This window comes from Pteropus medius, unplaced genomic scaffold, assembly GCF_902729225.1.
Source record: "Pteropus medius unplaced genomic scaffold, Ma_sr-lr_union100, whole genome shotgun sequence".
In the NCBI taxonomy this organism is placed as follows: Eukaryota; Metazoa; Chordata; class Mammalia; order Chiroptera; family Pteropodidae; genus Pteropus; species Pteropus medius.
Genome location: NW_024345481.1, coordinates 3,857,926 through 3,881,610, shown reverse-complemented (window position 1 = coordinate 3,881,610; position 23,685 = coordinate 3,857,926). Strand labels below are relative to the sequence as shown.

At 42.7% G+C, this 23,685-nt stretch overlaps 1 protein-coding gene across 1 annotated transcript in view; it reads right to left on the bottom strand.

Moving 5' to 3' along the window:
* The window catches only part of TULP4 (TUB like protein 4), a 188,850-nt gene that overhangs the window by 131,538 nt on the left and 33,627 nt on the right, over positions 1–23,685 (bottom strand). The window contains exon 2 of the mRNA XM_039873905.1: positions 11,267–13,509. Coding sequence (XP_039729839.1) covers positions 11,267–11,518 — 252 coding nt within the window. The 5' untranslated portion in view covers positions 11,519–13,509. The remainder of the gene's footprint in view (positions 1–11,266; positions 13,510–23,685) is intronic.

Below are 23,685 nucleotides of genomic sequence, written 5' to 3'. Positions count from 1 at the left end.
CCACCCTCACGACCTCCTCTAACCCTGGTTACCTCACGGACCCCGTCCCCAAACACCACCATGCTGGGAATTAGGGCTTCAACATCTGAATTTGGGGAAGACACAAACATTCAGTCCCTAAGATCTTTTTAGTAGGTTTGTTTTTAGTAATAATATGAGTGAAGAAATTCTGAAATTATTTTAGGTGTATTATTGGGCAAACTAGGGAAGAAAAAAATAGAAATATGAAATAGGGGAAGCCACAGGGGTGATGTAGAATTGGAAATATTAGCATAAACTCATGATTTCTAAAATATACGTGTGTGTATGTGTGTGAGTTTATCACCTCCCAGCTCCAAATTCACCCTTTAACGTTTGCTCTGTAGTAAACGATGGAACTGTTAAGGCTTTCTCCCTTAATGGAAGCACAGAGTGAAGCTTTCTCAGCAGAAGGCACTGGACGGACACTGTAGAAAGATGAAGACATCCTGCTTTCCCCAGGGATCTTGGGAGTGGGGGATGCTGCGTGGGAGTGGGGGAAATCCAGGGGAAGCTACCGCAGTCACTGGCTCAGAACGGTCCGTCCTGTGACCTCCCAGCCTTGGCCTAGTGACCTTTCTACAGTGCGCTCCACAGAGAAACCAGAGACTCTGACACCTGTCTGTATCCCAGTTGCCTAGGATCCAGAAGGACACCCATGGAGTGGTCATCCCTCTGTAAGCCCTCCTCCTCCCCCCAGACCCCACATGGCCCAATCACATTGAAAGCCTTCTGTCCCCAGATTGCCCCCACATACCACACCACCAGATGGTGGTCTCCTGCTGCCCTCCCTGTCCTCCAGAGGGTGGTTTATCACCTGCCTCCAGACCAGCTCCAGTCTGGCTAAGGCGACAAACTGCTCTGCTATCTGTTGGGATGAACTACACCTTCTCCCGTGAGATCAGAACCCCATCCAAGCTTGTCCTTCCTTGGGTCCTCTCCCTCATTCCCAGGGTGCCATACAGAGTTTCCTCATATCTTATAGTTACTCTTTTATCAGTTAATAATTCTTCATATTAAAATTTCCCTGTTCAACCTGCTGTGTGTCCTGTCTCCCGACCAGGCCCAGCTTTCTACAGTACGTGTGTATGTATACTTTAGGTATGTATCCACTGAAAGGGCCTAATGGCAATGACACCCCAGTAACGATGAACACAGAGGCCAGATACTGGTTTCTAACACCACATCCAGCTCCAAAAGCAAAAGCACTTCTCCCTGGAGATATGACTGTTTCCAGAACTGGGGCAGGGTGAGTACAGCAGAGATGAGACTGGAATATATTGTTATGTCAGAAAGTAGAGAGGTACGGCCAGTGACTGGGGTGCACCAAAGGGACAACAGCCTGGTGGGGCTTCCAGTGGCCAAGTCTAGAACAATTTGAGCAAAACTATAAATAATTATGTTTAATAAACAATAAAAAAATTGGAACCTATGAGTTCATACTGGTAATAAGTAAATGGATGGATGATGATGGAGGAAGGAAGAATAGATGATGATGGATGGATGGATGAGTGAATAGATGGATGATGGAGGATGAAAATGGATGGATGGATGATGGATGGATGAATGATTTGGATGGATGAATGGATGGAGGAGAGAGATAGAGATGGAGGGATAAATGGATGATGGATGATGGATGGATAGAGGATGGATGGAGGGAGGATGGATGGAGGGATGGATGGATGATGGATGAACAGGGGAGAATGGGAGCACTCGTTTATATAGAATGTCCCCTGGCAATATTCTGTAGAGGGGGTACTGAAGTTGAAAATCACCATTTTGCAACCATCATAGTAAAGACTGGTTCAAGCAAGAATCATCAATGGATAATAAACCTAGGGAGGAAATTCTGATAAGGAACAGGATATTCGCATGGTTTTAGAGTGACCCACAGACTGTTTATCAAATGCAAGAGGAAAACACAGACATAGCAGGGAAATCGGATAGCACTTTGCCCAGGTGATCAAAATGAACATCAGCAGTGAGGGGCAGACATACCGTGTGCCTCCACATGTGACATCCTGAGAAGGCGACAACATCCAACATCACGAATGGAGTATCTGGCTGGGGACAACTGACTTGAATTATAACTTGAATAATAACAATAAAAATGAGGAAATCCCCAATGCCGAGGGAGAGGGGTGTTCTTCTGAAACGTCAATGTCGTGAAAGACAAAAACTGAAGAACTGTTCCGTAGTTAAAAAGATCCACAACAGCTAAATGCAATATATGATCCCAAATAGATCCCACGCTAGAGGGAAAAAGGTGACAGAAGTATACGAAAGTAGTGAATCGATGGTAATCTTCCGGAAGTCAATAACCGGGCTATTGTGGCTACGTGAGAGAAGGCCCTTATTCTTAGAAATACACGCTGAAGTATTTAGGGAAAAAATTAAGACATACATTCTCAAATGGTTTGAGAGGGATGCACACGCACGCACGCACGCACACATACAAACACGGGAGCAAGTAAGCACAGGTTCAAAATAGGTGAATGTGAGTAAACACTGAGCATGCTTTTTACTTTTTTTTCGCAACTTCGATGTAAGTTTGAAATTATTTCCAAATAGAAAGGTTTTAAAATACCTTTTATCCAAGGTTCTAGGGTGCACATTAATAAGCCCGCTGGGGCTAGCAGGCAGCTCAGTCACCAGCCTCAACGGAACTGTCAAAATTGAGCAGGGCCAATGTGGTAGCAACTGAATATGGCAGCAACTAATCTGAACTGAGATGTGCCCGATTTCAAAGTCTCTACATGAAAGATAGAATATAAATAATCTCATTAATAGTTTTTATACTGATTATATGTTGAAATGATTATTGTAGAGATACTGGGTTATATAAAATGTATTGTTAAAATTAATTCGACCTGTTTATTTTCCTTTTAATGTAGCTACTAAAAAATTTAAAGTTACATGTGACTCATTGTATTTCTATCGCTCAGTGCTAATCTAAAATATAACAACGCTTTTTTTTTTTTTAAGAGATGTTGCTCTCTTAAGTCCTTCATTACTAGGGAAAAATGTCAATTAACATTATAGATCCAGACTCCCCTTGAGGTATAACTAAGGGAAAAGAAAAATTTTAAGGACTAGGAGACAAGAAAGAGCTCTTTGGTCATGTTGTCTAAATAATTCTCTAATTGGTCACAAATGTCACCTATAGAAAATTTCCTGAAGAGGGGAAAAATGAAAATCCAAAATTGTGAAAATAAGTGGAAAAACTTATTTTTCAAAAGTAAGTGGAAAAAAATGGATGGACTCTACACTTTTGTTTTTAAACTGTTTGAATGAAATGAATAAAATACACTTCCCAAGTTTAAACATTAACTTACATTGTCTTATAAACAAAGCCATTCAATATTTATTTCTGCTACCAAGGAATTTACAAAATAGACCTTACTGACAACAATGCTATTTCCAATGTTATTTTCTACTTTAAAGATCTGATGAACAAATACTTCCTTAAACTCTAAAATTTTAAGAAGCAAAGAAAGAAACGAATAAAGCTGAGACAGACAATATTGGTTTCTGCTTTGAATGCGGTTCTGGAGAAAGCAAGGTCGGATGTGAGCTTGAAAAGGAAAATGGGAGCACACATTTACACAGAATGTCCTCTTTCGATTTATTTTAGGGCAAAGTTCCGTGGGATGGAGACAACTTCCTCTGTATTCGAGAAGACCAAATCTAACTAGGCCAAGTGGAAAAAACAACAAATGCCAGCAAGAATCCCATAAAACAGCAACGATGAGGAAGAGAAACCAAACGTAGGTTGCCAGAAGGTACAATAAAAACACCCGGCAGCATAATCTTGGGCAAAACGCACAGGCATGTTTGTTTTGGAAGTTCAGAGTCGAGAGTGTGGGTGGACCCAATTAGAAATACCCAAATGTTGCCCAGCATAGATTCTTATGTTCTGTCTCTCTCCCCACCCTCCCACCCCATCCGAGACGATATCCCAGAGATGACTTTAATAGACTTAGGGCCCAAACCTCCTATTAGAACATGATACCTGCTCGCTGCCCAGTGCACCACAGCCGCATTTCTGCGTTGTGCCTAACAGCCTCCCTGGAGAAGGACTAACAGGTGGCTCCATGTACACCTGAGGCCAAAAGTCAGGTTCTGTGGACTCAGATGGAAGTAGGCAGGAAGTAGGCAGGAAGAATGAGCTCTGCTTAAGACGCAATCGAGAACGCTTTGCAGATCAGGAAGCGACACAGATGAGGTGCCCACCGTCCCAGAATCCAAAACCTGGAATAAAACTAGTGACATAAGCCCAGCCTCCCTGCCAGCTAGGACACCTCCAACCCTGCTCCCAGCCCCTCCCTGCCTCCTGCCTCACATCCCAGTCCCATATTTTGAGACCAATCACGAGGCCACTTCTCAGCAGAGAGGCTGTGGCCCCACCGTTTCGGCCTCGGAAGGAAATGCAGATGGGCTAAAACACGCAAGCGTGGCAGTGAGTCCAGTGAGAAGTAACAGGAACGCAGACCGAACGAGCTCTTTATGCTCGGTCTGTGGACTGGATCCTTCCGTCACCACAAGCTCTTCAGAAGGCAAGTGTTACGTTCTGTACAGATAACGCAACCACAGCACAGACAGGTAAGTAACTTGTCCCAAATCATACAGAAAGGGGCTCGGCTCAAAACCAAGCAGTCTGTCTTGAGAATCCACAGGTTCACCTATTAATAATCATGAACAGATCCTAGAGTTACGGAAATATTTATTTGCCCCGGACTTCAGTAATGACCTCATTCACTCTCATTTTGACATGATGCAGCTTGAAGCTGCTTCCCTGGGAGACTATTACCAAAAAAGTTATTGCTTTATACCCACATCTCTCTCTCATCCTCTCTAGCAAAAATACACCCAAAAGACAGTGTTTTCTATGTGTCTAAGTTACTTTCAGACATGATAATTTATTTCTATTAGGAGAAAAAAATTAAACAAAACAAACTGCTAAAGAAAAAAGTGAACAATGCCATTATTTTGACAAATTCTATGTTCCTAATAAAATACAATTCTATTATATTCTGTTTTTTGTTTAGGGAAAATAAATCTATTTTTAATGCCTTTAAGAACCTTTGAAAAATACCTTAACGAGAGATTTCTGATTTAAGATGTCAAAGTAAAGATGACTCTAATCCTTCTCTTAGAAATCGCCTCACAAGGAGCATGAAAGCAAACACAAAAGCCGTCTTCAAGGTACCCAAACCACAGCACACAGAGGCAGAAAACGGATGAGGGGTGGCAACTGGTTTCACAGAACAGAGCAAGCCCCAACGGAGTGCCTGCAGAGAGGCTCCTGGCAGAAGCGAGCCCAGGGAAGGCTCAGGAATGAGGCTCCAGGTGCCGGGAGAGGCGCAGGTTGGGCTGAACCCAGAGGGCTTGGGCGAAGAGCCACTCACAGAGCAGGTTAGCCTGGCACCCACACAGCCAGAGGATGCTCCCTCCCTTGGAGCCATTACAGATATAACCAGGCATCAGACACTGAAGGCTCACTCCCCTGGCAGAGTGACCCACAGAAACCAACCCTGGGGACACTGGGTATAGCAAAGACTGTGACAAGGACAAAAATGGGTGATTTTCCAAGAGGCTGAGTGTGGAATGTGAGTGGTTCCTGGGTTCAGGTTCAGCTCTGTCAATCAGGAGAGGTGTGTGACCTTGGGTAAGCTGCTTAATGTCTCTATATCTCAGTTTCCTCATCTATAAAATGACGATAATAATAGATTCGAAGTCACAGAGTTGATCTCAGGATTAAATGAGCTACAGCTCTTAGAATGGTGTCTAACACACAGTAAGCATTCAGTAAATACTAGCTCCTCTTCCTCCTCTGCCTCGTCCTCCTATCTCTACCTCCCCCCAGCGCACACCTGCCCCTCGGCTCTCAGAATGCTGCAGCAGGAGTAAAGTCACAGGTATGGGATTGGAAGGGCCTCATCTAGAGAAACTGAACAACCAGAGGAATATGCTCAGATGCCGACATTTAGCAGTGGGCAACAAAACAGCTGGTTCTCCCCCAGATTATTCCACAATCAAGCCCATTAGCCAAAACAACACCCCCATACACACATACTCAGAGGTGCCAAACACCTTTATAGTACATTATTTTTAAACGTTATCACAAAATTTTAGAATATCTAGGAAAAAGAGCAGATGCCAAAACTTAAAATCTTTTAAAGGGTCACATATAAAGGATCTGGAATAATAACAACAGATGATCATACAAAGCCCTCAAGTTCCAGGCACTGTTCTAAATGCTTTACATATAGTAAGTAATTTAATCCATACACCAAACCCTGTATGAGGAAAGTACTATTTATAAACTCATTTCAAAAATGAGAAGATTATAGTACAGAGAAATTAAATAATGTGCTTAAAGCTAGGATTCAAATGGAGTCTAGCTTCAGAGACTAAACTCTTAACTACTATGCTTCTCGATAATAATTCTACAAGTTTGAAGACTATGGAAAAATGCCTTCAAATTTCGGAATGAACCAGCCTAGAAATCTATACCCAGCCAAACTATCAATCAAGAATAAGGACAGAATTAAAACATTTTTAGACATACAGTTGACCCGTGAACAACACAGAGGTTAGGGGCAACAACCCCTGCCCAATCAAAAACTCACACGTAATTTAAGTTGGCCCCCTACATACACAGATTCCCAACCATAGATCGAAAATATATACAAGTCTTAAAAATCATGACTTACAAACAAATTCTTTCGTAGGACCATACTTAAGTTATGTTCCAACAAAAAGAAGTTAAACAAAGAAAGACAAAGATAAAAGATTCAGGAAACAAAGGATGTGGCAGAAGTAAGGGGCAGCGGGAATTTCCAAGATGATGATAAAAGGGGTTCAGGGATTCAGCTGGGCATCAGGCCCATTGAGCAACCAACCCGGAGAGAGCAGGGGACAGAGGACTCCCGGATGGAGGGCTCCAGGAAAAAAACAGAAGAACTAATAAATCACCTTATTGTTTGAATATTTAGAAATGATTGAAGATGCAGGAAGATTCACAATAGGTAAAGAAACTAAATCACTGGAAAAAATAAGACAATTTTTATCATGAGAGAAAAAGAGCTAAACAATAAAGGAAATATAATCATATTACTCTACTTGGATCATCTGGGCACAATATTGACACAGTTTAAATAATGAGTTAACCAATTATTACAACAGAGTAATACTGGGATGATTAGGTAGCAGGGAAAAGCTGGGTTGCATGACTAAGAAAGAAAGAGAGAAGAGCTAAATCTCCACTTACCAAGATAGGAAAGACATCAATACACAAAATTCCAAAACCGATTAAAAGAAAAGAAAATATAAGCCTTTGGTGAACAGCCAGGACAGGAAGTAGGTGGGAGAGAAACGGGAGTTAGAACAGTGCTGCTCTTCATCACTAGCATTTATCCACGTGCAAGTATTACTGTGATAAAAATCAACTCACGCTACCAAGCTTTGGGATAAAAATATTAGATAAGCCATTTTAGGTGAAAACATTTAAAACAGCTGTTTCTCAAACACCTCCCATCTATAATAACTAGTTACATTCTTGTCTCAAGAGTCTAACTAGGTCCACTATCACAGTATCGTGGCGACTGGTGTTCATACTACTTCTTGAAGATTATTATAACCACAATAAATTAGATACATCCAATGCTGTCAACTCCCAAATAGCCACACTGGTAGATAAATGCACTGAACTGATTTTTATGCTCACATATGATTTGTTCAACACTTCTATTTGAATACAACAATCTTTAATGGTCTTGGAATGCCGCCCAAACCGGAAGCACTGTCTTCTTTCATCCTACGAACACTTATTACTATTATTTTTTTTACCATGACTATCCAGAGTCCAGTCTCCCCGGCCCAAGCAGCTTTACCTTGCAGTAATCTCCAGCACCTGACCAAACTCTTCACTGTCCACAAAACATGCCATGGTCACTCATAACAACTCTGTTTCTCCGCTTACTGGTTTACCCTTTTTTGAAGCAGTGTCACGTAGAAAGAAAAACACACAGACATGAATTAAAATCCCAGGTCTGCCATCTTGATCATCTAACTCTACACTTTGGGCAATTTCCAGAGCATCTCTGAACCTCAGATTCTTCAACTGTGTAACAGGGATAATAAAACAAAGCTGTAGAGAATTGTTACGAGGGTTAAACAAAATAACGAACATAAAGCACACAGAAAATTGTGGCCATTTAACTTACAGCGACCGTCAGCAGCAGCAGCGGCATTTCCGTGCAATCGCATCCTCTGACACGCAGGTCAGCTGGGCAGGACTGGCTCCTTCTTCATCGTGATGCCAAAGCCCAGCGGAGCCCAGCCTCGCGTGGATACTCAAGTGTTTACAGAAGCCTAAGGGGCTTCAAGATGCAGCTCATGCCCCAAGCCCCACTCCAGCACCCCCGGAAAGCTTTACCAACAGCTCTGGCCCACACACGCCAGTCCCGGCTTGACTCAGTGCTCTGCGCCCCAGTGGACCCCCCACCTATGTTTTCATGCCCAGTCTAAACATGAAGATGCTCCTGCCATGAAAACCAAGTTAACTATGCCTGTGTTCAGGAAATTTAAAAATCTATTTTTAAAACATCACATTTACTTTGTTCATATATTGCTCCATCCTCCCAGTCTTACTATGAAAATTCTTTTATTCTGTTTTTCCTACTCAGGAAATCTTTACTACTAAAGCTGGCAGATAAAAATGAAGCATCCACCAAACTCTAGGAAGTAGATTTTATTGTTTTAAATTCTTTTCCAGGATATGAACCTAGGTAAGTTTCCATCACTAGTTTCACTTTTAATACAGTCAAAGTTTATCTGCAAAAAAGTATAGGAAAGCCTGAGAAAGTATGGTTTTGGAATTCCTATCTTTAAACATTGTACAGCTTTGAAATACGCTGTGCACACCATCAAAGCCGTGAACTTTCCACAGGCAGCCCTGAGCTTCCTTCGCCCATTACACCTGCAACGCGATCGTGAGGAGCGCATCCCTCCGCTGACGGCAGGCACGGGACAAGCTCCTGGGTTCACCAGTGCTGGACGCCATGTGCCTACATGATGGAACGCCTAAAGGGCCCACCTGGGAAGGAAGCAAGACGTTATCACCTAACACGCTAAAATATCCTCACATAAATCAGTGAGATGGCTGCTTCACCAGGGCGGTCACATAAAGTGAGTCGTTTGTGCCAAGTCACTAACAAATTATCTTTAATTGGGATAGGTCATGAACACATGGGAACGTAACTTTTCAAACTTAACTACAACTGCATGCAAATCCATTAAGCACAGAAACGGCTGCACCTGAGCATTGCATAAGTCAAATTATTAAGGCAGCACCTTGGTTAAGCCTTCCACCATTGAAACTGACCAAAGTGCAGAATACCCCAAAGGGTAGAATCCCCATTACGAATCCCAAAACATTTCACAGCGTAGGGGAAAGGAGCAAAGAACACCAACTGCCTGTCCAACGATGGCAAGTTGGTCCCAGAGAAGGCAAAAAATATACGGGCCCCGCCCTCATCCAGCCAGACTCCACTGCGTCTTCCTGGGAAGCACCCGACGTGACGAGGTAAATACAGTCACGTGCTTAGGCTGGAGCCAAGGGAAACACGACGCTTCATGTCACACAGAAGAGACAAACTGCTTCTCTGAAGCTAGAAAATGGCAACAAGTTGCATCACTCAGAAGTCTACCTAAATTCTAACTATTTCACAAGGCCCCACTCAAAGGTCACCTTCACCACAAAATATGTGGTAAACCTCGCTTTTAATTCCTCCAAGGACCCAAAGCTTGCTCTCTGCACTTAACGGAACTAGAAATGGACAAGAGGATATCCAGGTACGCCCCTCGGCCCTGCTGCTGGACTGTGGCCTCCTAAGGCGTGCTATGACCTACCCCACCCCGTAGGGGGCACACGCGACACACAAGCAGTAATATCTGCTGACTGCATACGTGTTTTTGAGTCTTAACTGTGAAACAGAAATCAAAACACATGGTCTCTGGCCTCATGAGTCAGACTAGTAACTGAACTTAAGGGTATTAAGTATATCATGAGGGTTGGAAAATAAATAGGATACGAGGTGCTTTAACATCGTTATTTATATTCATGGCATTCGCCATTTTCAAAAATAGATTCTCACAAAAGCTCTGAAGAAAGGAATTGTTTCAATTTGGCCATGAGTAAACTAACGACTCGGACAGGACCACACCAGCTAGTTAAGCGGTAAGCGCTAGAACTTCTTGGAAGAGAGACGCAGAAAAACAGAACCAGAAGCGGAAAGTGACATTTCAACTCCACTGAATGCCACCGAGACATCAACTGCAGAAAAGTAACCTATGGGTTTAGCAGTATGAGGTCACTGGGCATGTGACCATTTCAGTAGAGGGCTGGGGAAAGAAGCCACACTGAGGTAAGCTAACCAGTTAAAGGTGATTCGAATGAAGAAACGATCTTGTAAACAATGGGAGGTGAGGAAGCTAAGACCGCCAAGAACAGACAGTCCTCCAGGAAGTTTTCCAGCCCACACAGGCAGGTAACCATAAAGCAACCACAGAAGGCTGCTCGGTGTAGAGGGGCAAGTGGGGGACAGGGCAGGAGACGGGGAACAGGGCTCAGAAAAAGCTTCTCAGAGAAGTGGCCAAATCCAGGAATCCAGGTGAGACCATTCCTGTAGTGGCCGTGTCCCTATAACGACACTAATTCCAGTAAACACACATGGCTGCCTGTCTGCTCTTAAGTGAAGAAAATCTTGTTAAACAAAGAATCAGTACCACCCATGACTAACTTCCATGACTGATGATATCTGTAAAAATTGTTTTCTAGGAGAAAAACATTCTCAAGTTTTTCAGTTGTGAAATCAGCGGATCATTAGATCCGACATCTGCAATGTGGTTCAGCCCTGCGGCCAGAAGTGGAGCCATGTCCTCGTCACACCCCCTCACTCACCAGAGCTCTCACACGTCAGGTGGGGCAAGGAGCTTGCTCACTGTGGTGGGAGGGGAGTGAGGTACGGTCCCTGGTCCCTAAGAGGTGGCCCGGTGCCCCGCCTTAACACCTTCCCACAGGGACAGAGAGGACAGAGAGGACAGAAGGCACCGTCTGCCAAGCCTCACCTGGCAGCCAGTCTAAGAAGCTGAAGCAAAGGAAGTTATGAGCAGATGGGAGCAGGGGGGCTCGAAACCCCCACTGGGAGGGGCCAGACGACAGTGAAAGGGCGCCCCGGCTCACCTCGCTGTTGTGGCCCCGCAGGTTGAAGTTGATTCTCTGGGGAGTGTTCCTGTCCCGGCGGCAGTGGCTCGAGGTGAAGGTCACCCCCACGACGCCCCGGCCGTTGCCGGTGGCCAGCCAGCCCTCCTCGTAGTAGCGCCTCCGGCACACGGGCTTCTCCTTCTCACTCTTGGGGACGCGGCCCTTCCAGGACAGGCACAGGATGTTGGAGTCGCTGCAAAGGACAGGCCCCTGCTCCACCGCTGCATACATACTTTTCTCAGGGAACTGTTTCACTTAAAAAGTAATGCTGAATGCCGAAAAATTTAAATCAATTCTTTTCATCGATTTATTCTATTTTTGTGGTTGGCTTGCGTTGTTTTCCCCCGGTTCCCTTTAATTAAGATTGACCTGGATCTAATTAGAAGGTCAGTATTTTATAAAGATCCACCAAATGCATAGTGAAAAAATTCCTCTATAAAAGATGGCAGTCTGCTAAGAAAAGGTAATGCTTAAAAAAACACGGGGTCCGTTTCTATTTTCAAGTCCTTAGAGGAAGAGCAGGCCTGCCCTTTGCACAAAGAGCATGGTTAATACACGGTGATCAAGAAACTGAGTTTTCTTCTTTTTACTCAGCTTGGTTATTCTCACTCAGCCTGAGATTCCAGTTTAGTGTAATATGATTCCAGAGACCAAAGGTTGCAAATACATAGATTTCAAGTAACTTAAGGCTTTAAGAATCCCTCGAGCTGGAGTTTTCTCTTCAAAAGTTCAGGTGCAGAGACAAACATGGGATCATCCTCCTTCTGAAGCTGCCCTCTGCTGTGTTTTCTCAACTAGACAATTTTTGCTGCTAAAGCTGAAAAAGATTGCATAAAGGGAAAAAAAGGCACACAAACCGTGCAAAACGACCAGAGTTTGTGCAGACAGCAGTCCAAGTTCAGGAAGAAAAAAAGACTCTTTCCTGCTGTTCAGAACCAGAAACATCCCACTTCAGAGCCCAAGCCGGTTTCCTGGCAGGTGGCTGTGTCCCCGGGGAGAGCCGGGCTCCATCTGACTGCACCCCCGCAGGCCCACGCAGCCCTCAGTGCCATAGAGGCGCAGAGAGAAAGCCCCTTCACTCGGCAGAGCCAGAACGTCCTAGAGCTCTGAAAGTCGTCCAAGTGTTCGCCTCAGGTGAATCCTAAATCCTCTTGCTGACAAAACAGAGCCTCACTGCAGGATTTAGTCTCTTTTGCCCCGTCTCCTTCTTCCCTCCCCTAGTCACTCCCCTTTCTGCCCCTAAAGATCACATATTTTTTCACCTCGAAAGAAAAAACTAATCTCAGAAGTAAGTCCATCCAGTAAGCCTCCTCTTACGTGCAAGTCTTCTTGGACTCAACAGAAAAGAGAAGCCCTTAAAATGAAAACAGAGGCAAGGGCTGGGTTCCTTCCCACTGTTCCCCTCGAGAGTTATCCCGTTTTGCTGCTGGTCCTTTCCTGTTCGCGTTCAGAGGTTTCCAAACGCCACATGTACAGTCCAAGGAAAAGCAGCTTTGCCTGGACGTTCCTGGATATTTATCTTGTAATTATCAGTTTCAACTGCTACTTTAAGATATTACCCTATAGATACACAAAAGGAAAAGGGAAATAATAAATTAAAATATCTCGATTGCGATCAACTGAAAAAGGCAAAGGAATCAGTTCGCCGTTCAAACTTGTCCCATCAAACCTGAACTGGCTGTCCTCCGATCATAACCACACAGCAGGAGTTACTTGTCTGTCCAGAATTCTGAAGTCTGTCCAAATCACCAAACTCACTGAAAATTAAAGTGCAAAAGAACACTGCCTGATCCCACCTCAGTGCTTGAAATCACACTTCCCCCTCAGTCACCGTCTCACTTAGCTCCTTCTTCAAATTGGAGAGGTATTTTTGAGGCTTGATCTGCGCAAGTTTTTTTTTCTTCTTTTTGCAAACTTTCTTTACCCGTGAAGACCATATGGAAAATTGGCCATTAGTGATATATTTTTCTCCCTGAGCCCCTGAGCCCAGCGGTGTCAAGTTGCTCCATCTGATTCTTAAATTAATTTTCATCAGTTGTAAAACTCTTCACGTGTGCACCAGAACGAGCCCGTCTTCTCGCGGAAATGCGCATGTGGAGAAAGGAGGTTTTAAATATACACAGACATCCACTCTTCAACTGGCACACAACGCGTCTGCTTTCCCAGGCGTTTCAGAAACCATCTGATTAATCACAGCTTGAGGGCCCTGGAGTCTTCCAAATCTGTAAAACAAAATAGGATATAAAAGAAAACTTAAAATACTGAAGAACAAAGGTTCTAACAGAATAATCACTGTGATGGAAACGAGAGACCCAGCTTTATACTCACACATATCAGATGAAGCTAAAATTCAAACAGCAAAAGGGTGCACCTCGCCCACGTACAGACGACACACGACACGAGGAGTCTGAATGCCAGGGACCATCTATTAATCTACCAGTAGCTGAATGAAATCATTGCCTCCGTCCTCCCACACCGTGCTGTCCTTTCTGAGCTCCAGGCTCTGAAGGTGCCACCTGACCCCTCCAGAGGCCGCGGTCCTGGTTAAGCAGGCAAGCTCCGAAAGGAGACTGAAGAGGCTATTTTTTCACTATCAGTAAAAGATGTTCCCTGAAGACACGTGGCAGCAGGGCTTTTAAAACCCCTCCACCCCTGACTGGGGGCAGGTTACAGAGCAACACACAGCTGTTTGCTCAGCTTTTAAACTGTCTACTAGCAGTAAAGTGCTATGGACTCTACTGCCAGGAAACCCATCCACTCTGCCTTCCCACTGCCCTCGGCCCAGTCCCACGTCCCAGCCACCAGAACACCGGATCACTCGGTCCCTAACTTTCCCTCACCAGGCCCCTTCCAGAAGGCCCTGAGAGTGACCTTTCTAAAATTCAGAGCTGCTCAAAGAGCCCGGACTGTTCTTCCCTTAGCCTGCGCAGTCCCCCGGAGGGCTGGTGAGACAGACGGCGTAGCCCCAGCCAAAATACCCCGCAGAAAGCCCAGGTATTTGCATGTCTAACAAGTTCCCGAGAGACGCTAAAGCAGCTGGTCTGAGGACCAGGCTTTGAGAACCACTGGTGCATGGGATCAAGTCCCAGCAAGACCTTTTATGATCTGATTTCAACCTGTTCTCTTCTCCTACCACAGCCTCCACGTCCGGCCTGTGTTCACTCCCTGTGCCCCGAAGTACTGTGTTCTGCCTCTCCTGCATGTCTCCACTCCTGCTGCCCCCTTGCCAAGCCGGCCCAACGCTTCCTTCAACACCACCTACAACAGCGCCTCCTGTGACACCCCCAGACACCCTGCACTGACCGGTAGCCATGCTCACCCACTGCATTCGGGCACTCTCCTCTACGCTCACGGACGCCGGAAGCCTATCTTTCTCGTGTCTGGTGTAGCACTTAGCATGAACTAGGTACTCAGTAAAAGTGGGAGGACAGGCAGGAGCCAGGCAGCAGCTGCACATAAAATTCAGATGAGTCATAGTGTATATATTTTCTACGTGCCATAAATCAAAACAACGAAAATCTCTCAGGAAGCACCTGTACCTAAGGAAAAAGTGAAAACGAAATGCTGTAAAACTGAAATTAACGCCACGTTCTTCCTCCCAAGCTGCTGGTGCCAGGGGGTAATAATACCTTGGTCCCCATTCTGGCTTGCGGGCAGCGTCACAGTTGAAGAGCAAACATAACTGCTCAACACCCAGCTACACACACGGATGGGTTTTAAACTCTTTAAGAGCATAATTCATGATTATTAAAGCATCCACATTAAATGCATGTAGACTGTCAGTTCCCCGCCCCCGCCCCCAAGGGGTCCACGAGGTCAAAATTATTTTCATAATAATATTAAGGCTTTATCTGCTTTCTTCATTGTGTCAACAATTTGTATCGACGGTGCAAAAGTGATGGTGTGTCAAACGGTCAGCTCTTCAACACCAGTCAAGGCACTGGCGCCAAACTGTGCCAGAACTCATCGGATGCTTTCTTAAATGCTAGCTTCGCTCAAGAACATCTTGATGCAGCAGTAAAACTTAATTTTATTACCCCTTCACCACTGACTATATACATGGCTATTTAAAATTCTGTTTCAAAATAGCAACTACACATAAAGCATTTCTGCTAACTACCTGAGAACAATGGTAACCCTGATAAAGAGCACTTAGGCTACAGCTTAAGCTGCAAGCTGAACAAGTTGCTTTTTTCATGAATACCATGTTTACCGGAAAGAACAAAGGACAATTTATGGTAATTCAGGCTTGGGTGCTTGGCAGACATTTTCTCCAACAGGAACAAAGTAAGCCTGTCACTTTAAGGAAACTTGACAGTATTTGTTGCCCATAATAAAAGTTGTATTTCAAGTTAAAATTAGAATTGGGGAAAACCAGCATCTATCACTACGAGCATGATAGCTTCCCCAAGATTTAAAGACATTCTGTATGTGACTGGAGGTGATATTAATGAGTGAATTTTTAATTTGTAGTTCGTATTTCACAGTGTGTCAATGTTTGGAAAATCTGCATGACTTGGTGAACCAATATTTTCCAAATCACCAATGTATGATGATACAAACTATGCTTGAGTAAAAGAGCCATTCGAGGTTTAAGAAAGACAAATGGATTTTAATATAACCGAAAAATTCATTGATATATTTAAATTCTATATTGCTGCTAACCTTTAAGAAACTACCACTTGTCGAGTTTTGGTATAGTATCAAAGAAAAGTATCCATCATTATCTGAAAGGCTATTAAAATATTCCTCCCTTTTCCAACTATATATCTGCGTGAGATCAGATTTCTTTCAAACAGTTCAATAAAAATAACATATTGCAACAGATTGAATGCAGAAGCAGATAAAAGAATCTAGCTATCTTTCACTAAGTCAGGAATTAGAGATATTTTTCCAAAATGTAAAATAATGCCACTCTTCTCAGTAAATCTTTTTAGTTAGGAAACACAGTTATTTTTCATAAAAAAATATATTATTTATAACATTTAATTGTTTTTAAAAGAATCAGTAAATTTTTAAAATTTGTTTTAATTTCTAATATTATAAATATCAACAGCTAACACCCACATAAACAAATGTTCTTTTGAGTCTTAAACAAGTTTTAAGAATAAAAACGGGTCTTGAGGCCAGTTTGAAAACCAACTGATACGTGCTAACTCTCCGAAATGCAAGCCTTAAATAACTAAAGTATGTATAATAAACTTCCATAGTAAAAGCACAGACAAAAGTATTTCCTTTTATATATGTTGCTTTTATTTTTAACCAAACTTTTAAAATTATAAAATACCACAGATGTTAGACAAATAAGGCAGATATTTTAAGAAAAAAATGACAGGCTACTTTATTATGACTCAAATGGATAACGGATACAAAATTCTAAGAGAAAACACACAATCACAGAACCGTAATCACTGAAAGGCTGGCTCCTGTTTTAGTGCTGTTGTTAACAGAGATGGTGATGCTGGGCACTACCCTTCTTTCCGTCTGATTGTCTCATAAGGATGAGAAAAAAAGGACTTAACTGATTAGCTTCTGAGGGAAGCTGGCTGTCAATTCAACAGGAGTAAAGCAGTTTAGTATAGCAAGGTTAAAAAGTAACCATTCAATTGAAAGCAGGGACTCAGATATTTTTGTCCACCTATGTTTGTAGTAGCACTATTCACAACAGCCGCAGGTGGAAGAAGCCTGTGTCCACCAACAGATGCATGAATAAACAAAATGAGGCATGTGCATACAATGAAATATTATTCAACCTTAAAAAAGAAATAAAATTCTGATACATGCTAACAACATGGATGAACCTTGAGGACATCATGCTAAGTGAAATAATCCAGACACGTTAAGGTCAAAAATTGTAGGATTTCACTTCTATGAAGTACCCAGAACAGTCAAATTCACAGACACAGGAAGTAGAATAGTGGTTTCCAGGAGCTGAGGGTGAGGGGAATGGAGAATTATTATTTAATGTGTACAGAGTTTCACTTTGGGAAGATGAAAAATTTTGGAGATGGTTGCATAATAATGTGAAAGTACTCGAGGCCACTGAATTCACTTAACAATGATAAAAATGGTAAATTTTGTTATGTATCCTTCACCTCAATTTTTAAAATCGAGTAACTTAGAAAAGCAACTATTCAACAAAGCTTTTGATGACAGAGTAAAAGTAAATAACTCCTCGGTTTGGCATTATGATGTTTTTTACCCCAAACACTGTAATACAGGCCCATGAGGGATCCCTGGAGCTTTTCATTAGGAATAAGCAATGCTGACCACTGAATTCTGGCCCAAACCTGCTTCTGGCAATTACAGCTTATTTTCAGACTATTCCTCTAAGTTAGTGAAAAACCCATTCCTGCTTTAGACTGTGATTAGGAAATCACAGTCTTAAGAGAAATAACATGTGCTTGACTGAATTCACCTGACAGCAATCTAGGAGTCAGTACACTCCTGAGATGCTTCCCATTCTGAGTTTCCACACTATCCAGTTCTAATGGAAAACTGGGAGCCCCAGCATGTGGGAAAAATACACCGTAGGGACAGAATGTACATTGTTTAAGAAAGAAAACAGAGATACCGTATTGTATAGGAATTACAGGCACTCCTGCAGTAACTAACCAACAAACCGGAACTGAACATCTCTTATGCAGGAGGCCCCTGTGCTGTATTCTCTGCCCCTTTTGTCCCCAATTAGGTATTCTATTTTCTAAATAGAGTTATTTCCACTATAGTTTGTTCTGTTTTATCAGATTCCTACTTTCGCCCAACACGAGTAACATTCACTAGTGGGGAAATAAAAATGCACCTTTCAAAAATAATTTGAATTAATGTTAGAGATCAGAGACAAAGTAAATTAGAGAAAATATTTTTCATTTACACGATTTTGACAGAAATATTCATTAAGAGTTATAAGAATGCAAGCGCCCGGAGAAGGTGTGGTATTAGCTGGTACTGCTGAAGATGCAAATGTGCGCTAGACACTTTCTTCACAATCACTCCTGGGGACAGACACATGGGCATTCGTGGCAGTGGTATCATTTACATCAGCCAAAACCTGAGACCCACCCGAACGTATAAAGTGTGGTATACTCAAACAACAGGATTCTACATAGCAGTGAAAATGAACTAACTACACAGAACGAGATGGGTGAATTTCATAAACATAATGCTGAGCGAAGGGACCTTATGAAAAAGTACCTATAATATGAATCCATCTACATAAAGTTCAAAAACAAGCCAAACTAATTTGATCAGTTAGGACTACATAAATAGATAGTATGAATAACATTTTAAAAGCAAGGGCAACATAACATAAAGCGGTGTAGTTAGTGGTTCCCGGAGGGGGAGACTGTGAATGGCAGAGGCACACACGGGGTGTCGCTGGGATGCTAGTAATATTCCGTATCTCGGTCTGGGTGGCGGTCACGGTATCCACTCTTTAAGTATTCTTTACTTCCTACATGTCGGCCATATTCTTCTACATGTATGATGTATCTCACAGCAGACAGGTTTAACAAGCTGAGCTATCTATCATAGACACCCATCCTCTAGGATTTTTAGAAAACTTAATTACTAAAAATTTTTAAAGTTATTATATCCAATCTTAATGAGTACTCTCCCAACCTAGAAAATCCCAATAAAGTATCAAAGATGCTATTTTAGTTTTCAAGCAAAGAAAAGTGCACACACAAAAAAACGCTTGTGAATAGTAACGAATGGAGATAAAATTACAGAATACACTTCTATTTCTTTCTAAAGGATAAAAATTTAAGAGAGTGGTTAAGCAGAAGACTGAAACGAAAAGCACAAAGTAGATCTGAGGAAAAAATATACAGATGTTGTAAGATGAGCACGAAGCAGGAAGGGTTGGTGACACGCATCAACAATTTCTACCTGAGGACAGCAGCAGTGCCGTGCTCATCCACGGTCTTAGATTCAGCTCTGCAGCTGGCGGCGCGGAGGGAGATAGGGCTCTCTCCCTCCCCAGGCCTCCCCTAGCTGCCCCCTTCCCACAGATGGCAACAGATCCTGAACTCTTAACCTGAGTAACAAGATGACCGGTCTCTAATTATAGTTGCTCTCTCCCTTGGGGAATTTTCCACAACCCATAGATACCCACAGAGCCCAAGGCTGTTCTAACTGGTTCCTAATTTGCTCCAATAGCTGCCTAGAGGCGAGTTCACATTTGCCTTCCAATCTGCCTCCTCAGGCACGGCTACTCTCAGCCACCACTTGTCAGGTGGCTACATCCACATGAAGGGGAACAACTGCACGTGTGAAAAATTCACACCACCACTGCACAGACAGCACGGTTTAATAATGACTTAATATATTTTCTGTGTTATTCTCTACCTCTTAATTCTCAAAACGTGCTAATGAGATGATAACTAAAGACACGTATGCACCGTTATGCCCTGGGTTATTAGAAAGGTGCAATCTTACTACAATTCTGTCAGTATCAAATCATCTTCCTATTAACTTACTCTGTACATTTTAGAGATGCATTCCACAGAAAAACCGTCTTATTCAGAACAGCACCAACTCCTTTAGATGTGGTACACTGAATCATTGCACAGATTCACATGGCAGGGGTCTTCTCTGCTTGAGACAGAGCTATTTTTCTGTTTAATTCATCATACCTACTAAACCATAAACTCACCTGCAGTACCCACCAGGACTGCATCTAATTAAGTGTTCGATAAGGCACTAAGTATGCTACAGAGCCCCAAACAATCTCCAAAGAAGAAGAGAAACGATAAATGCTGACCAAATGAGGTTCTCTTTATGAACCCTCGGTCAACACCAACCACTCCAAATCCAGGTCTCCTGCAAGCGTAAGGCTGACGGGCATCGCACCCCATGTGAGTAAAAGAATTCAAGGCGGATGCTGCCGTGGGACCACTGCTGTGCTCAAAGAACAGCAAGGACGTACATTTTCAGGGAAAGTTGCTTCCTATTTACTTTCCGTGCCTGGTCTCAACAGCCAGTTCTAAGAACATGAACATCAGATTACCGGTACAGAGAGAGGAGGGCATGGAGGGTGTAAGACAAACAGCTTGATAACTAGATTAAAAGGCAGTGGGAGTTAAATACTCCCAAGAGTGAAGCTACACCTGAAACTTAGTAAATCACTGTGGTGCGATAAACGGGGCTTGCTAGTATCAAAAGTCATGTGCCTTAAAAAGGGAGAGCATTTCATTTATTGAAGTGACAAAGGCTGAAAGAAATGGTAATTCCTAGTGTCATACAGGATGCAGAGAAATCAGAGACCAATCTGGTGATATAATTCAAAAGACTTAAAATGTTGCAAACCTTTTGATTCAGCAACTCTACTTCTGGAAATTTATCCTAAGAAAATCATCCTGGATTCTGCAAAGATTTAGTGATAAGGATTTCCGCCACAGCATTTTTACGAGGGAAAAATCTAAAAGAACCTTTATGTCCAAAGTGGGATATTGGTTCAGTAAATATTGGCACAGACATAAAACACAATACTACGCAACCCACTAGTAATGATATTGTCGAAGACTGTAGAATGACATGGGAACGTGTTCTCTATAACTAGAGAGTGAAATTACAGGTTACGCTTCCAGGATGCTCTGCAGGGTCTATCCACTACTGTGTAACTACAACTTGGGTAAATTATAACATAATTTTTGCTGGACTTGCAGAAAAGTATGAGATAGCTCCAAGGCAGGCACATGACACACGAATAAACATGAGAAAGTCAGAGTTATCTGGGAAATGCAGATAAAGATACATATTTGTCCAACTGCCTGGTTTACCCAGAACTGTCCCAGTTTTAGCACTGTAAGTCACGCATCCTAGGAAACTCAGTTCTAGGCAAACCAGGCAGTTGGTCGCCCTATCAGACATCCAAACTTGGTCCGAGCTCAAGGTGGAGAGACTGAGTCACACACATTCAGCAGGGCCCACAGAGGAAGCTAAAGCTGTCCCAGGCCTCTGGCACGCCATGGTTCTAGGTCAGAGGCAAATCCTGTCTGCAATAAACATTCCCAGTTTAGGACAGAAGGATTCCCACAAACGACATTCAATCAAAAATCAGTTAACAATCAAAAATTATCAAACATACAAAGAGAAGTCATTGCAACTTGTCAGTAGAAAGAAGTTTAGATCCCAAGCCTTCAGAAATTGAAATGAACATAAACAGAATTTAAAATAATTAGGTTTAGATTTCTGGGCTCCAGTGTGGCGTCAAGTCGTGGAAATCACCACTGTACCCTAACACAAGTAAAAAGCTGAATAAATGGGAAAATCAACTCTTCTTAGATCTGTTAGAAAAGTGAGTCACAGGGCAAAAACTAGAGAGATCAAAAGGCTAATACAAAGAATTACACTTACCAAAGCATAAACCAGTAAGCCAACACCTCCATGGGAACCAGTCCCAGGGCAGGGAAACCTGAATGGTGACTTATGAATCGCAGGAGGCTCAGCATGAGCAAGTCTGAGAGAGAAAAACTTCAGGGGGACCCAACCATCTGGGCCCCCAGACTTTGAGAATTTTACCTCCAGGAGCCTACCAGGTCCTCACAGTAAGTATCAGAAGAAAATCCCCTTGCTTCTGGCAGGGGAAGGAGAAAGGGAATCATTCTGAAATACACCAGCTCATCCTGTTCTTCTTAAGAAAGGCTGCCCTCAGGAAAAACGATTTAACCAGGGCCTAACCAAACAGGATTTTATCAGAGCCTAACTGACCTGAGGGAAGAGAGATGCCCAACTCTGACCCACTCCAGCCAACCTGTCCTACCTAAGGGCGAGGGTCAGAAAAACATGTGAAGACAGTCCAGGGACAAAGGTCCACTAAAAGACTGAGACCCAGAATTGTGTGGATGTAACATACAGTGGTGATTATGGTTAAGGACACTGTATTACATATCTGACAGCTGCTTAAAGAGCAAATCTTAAATGCTCTCACCACAAAAAAAGAAATGGCAATTATGTGAGGTGATGGAAGCGTTAATTAGCCCCACTGTGGTAATCATTTTGCAATATCTAAATGTATTAAATCATCCTTTACACCTTAAACCTGCACAATATTATATGTCAATCATATCTCAATAACACTGGAAGACACAAAGAGAAACTCAGGGAAAAAAGGGAGAAGATGCACAGGAAAATATTTGGAGGTGATGGACCTGTTCCATATTTTGATATGACGGTAGCTACACAACCATTTACATTTGCCAAAATGCACAGAACTGTGCACTAAGGGGGTGAAATTACTATATGTAAATTATACCCTAATTTTTAAAAACAGTGTCTGGCACATAGCAAATGCTACACAGTATTCGTGATTACTTTTAATGTTCTTGTTGTGAGCCACTAAGCCAGGTGGGTGCTGAAACACGACGACAAGCAAACACAGACGTGGTCCTACCTTCAATGAGCCTACAGTCTGGAGGTGAGGATCAGACGTTAATCAAATAATCGCGGCTATAAAAATGCCACAGAGGAGAGGTACATGGTGTTCTGGGCTGGGTGGTGGAGGCATGGGGAGGCATTCCAAAGAAACGGGACAGCATTAAGACCATGGCAGAAGAGAATACAGTGCTTTGGAGAAACTCAAAAAAATGCTAGTATGAGAACTAAGAACATATGTTCACACACGAAACCACGAGATATCACCTCACAATCACTAGGATGCTTAGTATAAAAATAAATAACAGTGTTGGCAAGGATGTACTATCGGTAGGATTGCAAAATGGTAGAGCTGTGATGGAAAAACACTGTGGAGTTTCCTCCAAAAAATTCTGTTAAGAGAGAATTACCATACGATCCAGCAATTCCATTTATGAGTATATATCCAAAAGTACTGAAAGCGGGATCTTGAAGAGATACTTGCACGTCCATGTTCAAAGCAGCATTATTTATAACAGCCAAGAGGTAGAAACAACCCAAGTGTCCATCATCAGATAAATGGATAAACGAAATGTGCTATATACATGTAAAGGCATATTATTTGGCCTTAAAAAGGAAGGAAATTCTGACACATACTACAGCGTGGATGCCTTGAGGGCATTATGCTAAGTGAAATAAGCCAGTCACAAAAAGACGAACACTGCATGATTCCATTTATATTAGGTACCTGGAGTAGTTAAATTCATAGAAACAGAAAGTAGAGTGGTGAGTCAGAAGCTAGAGGGAGGGAAGAATGGGCAGAGTTTCAGCTGTGCAAGATGGAAAGTTCTGGAGCTTGGTTGCACAACAATGTGAAGATAGTTAACACTAAAGAACTATACACTTAGAAATGGTTAAGACGATTAAGTTTTATGTTATACATTTTTCACAGTAAAGAAAAATGTTCACTCACACACACACACACACACACACACACACACACACACACATACACACACACAGACTGAGATGTAATCATAGGG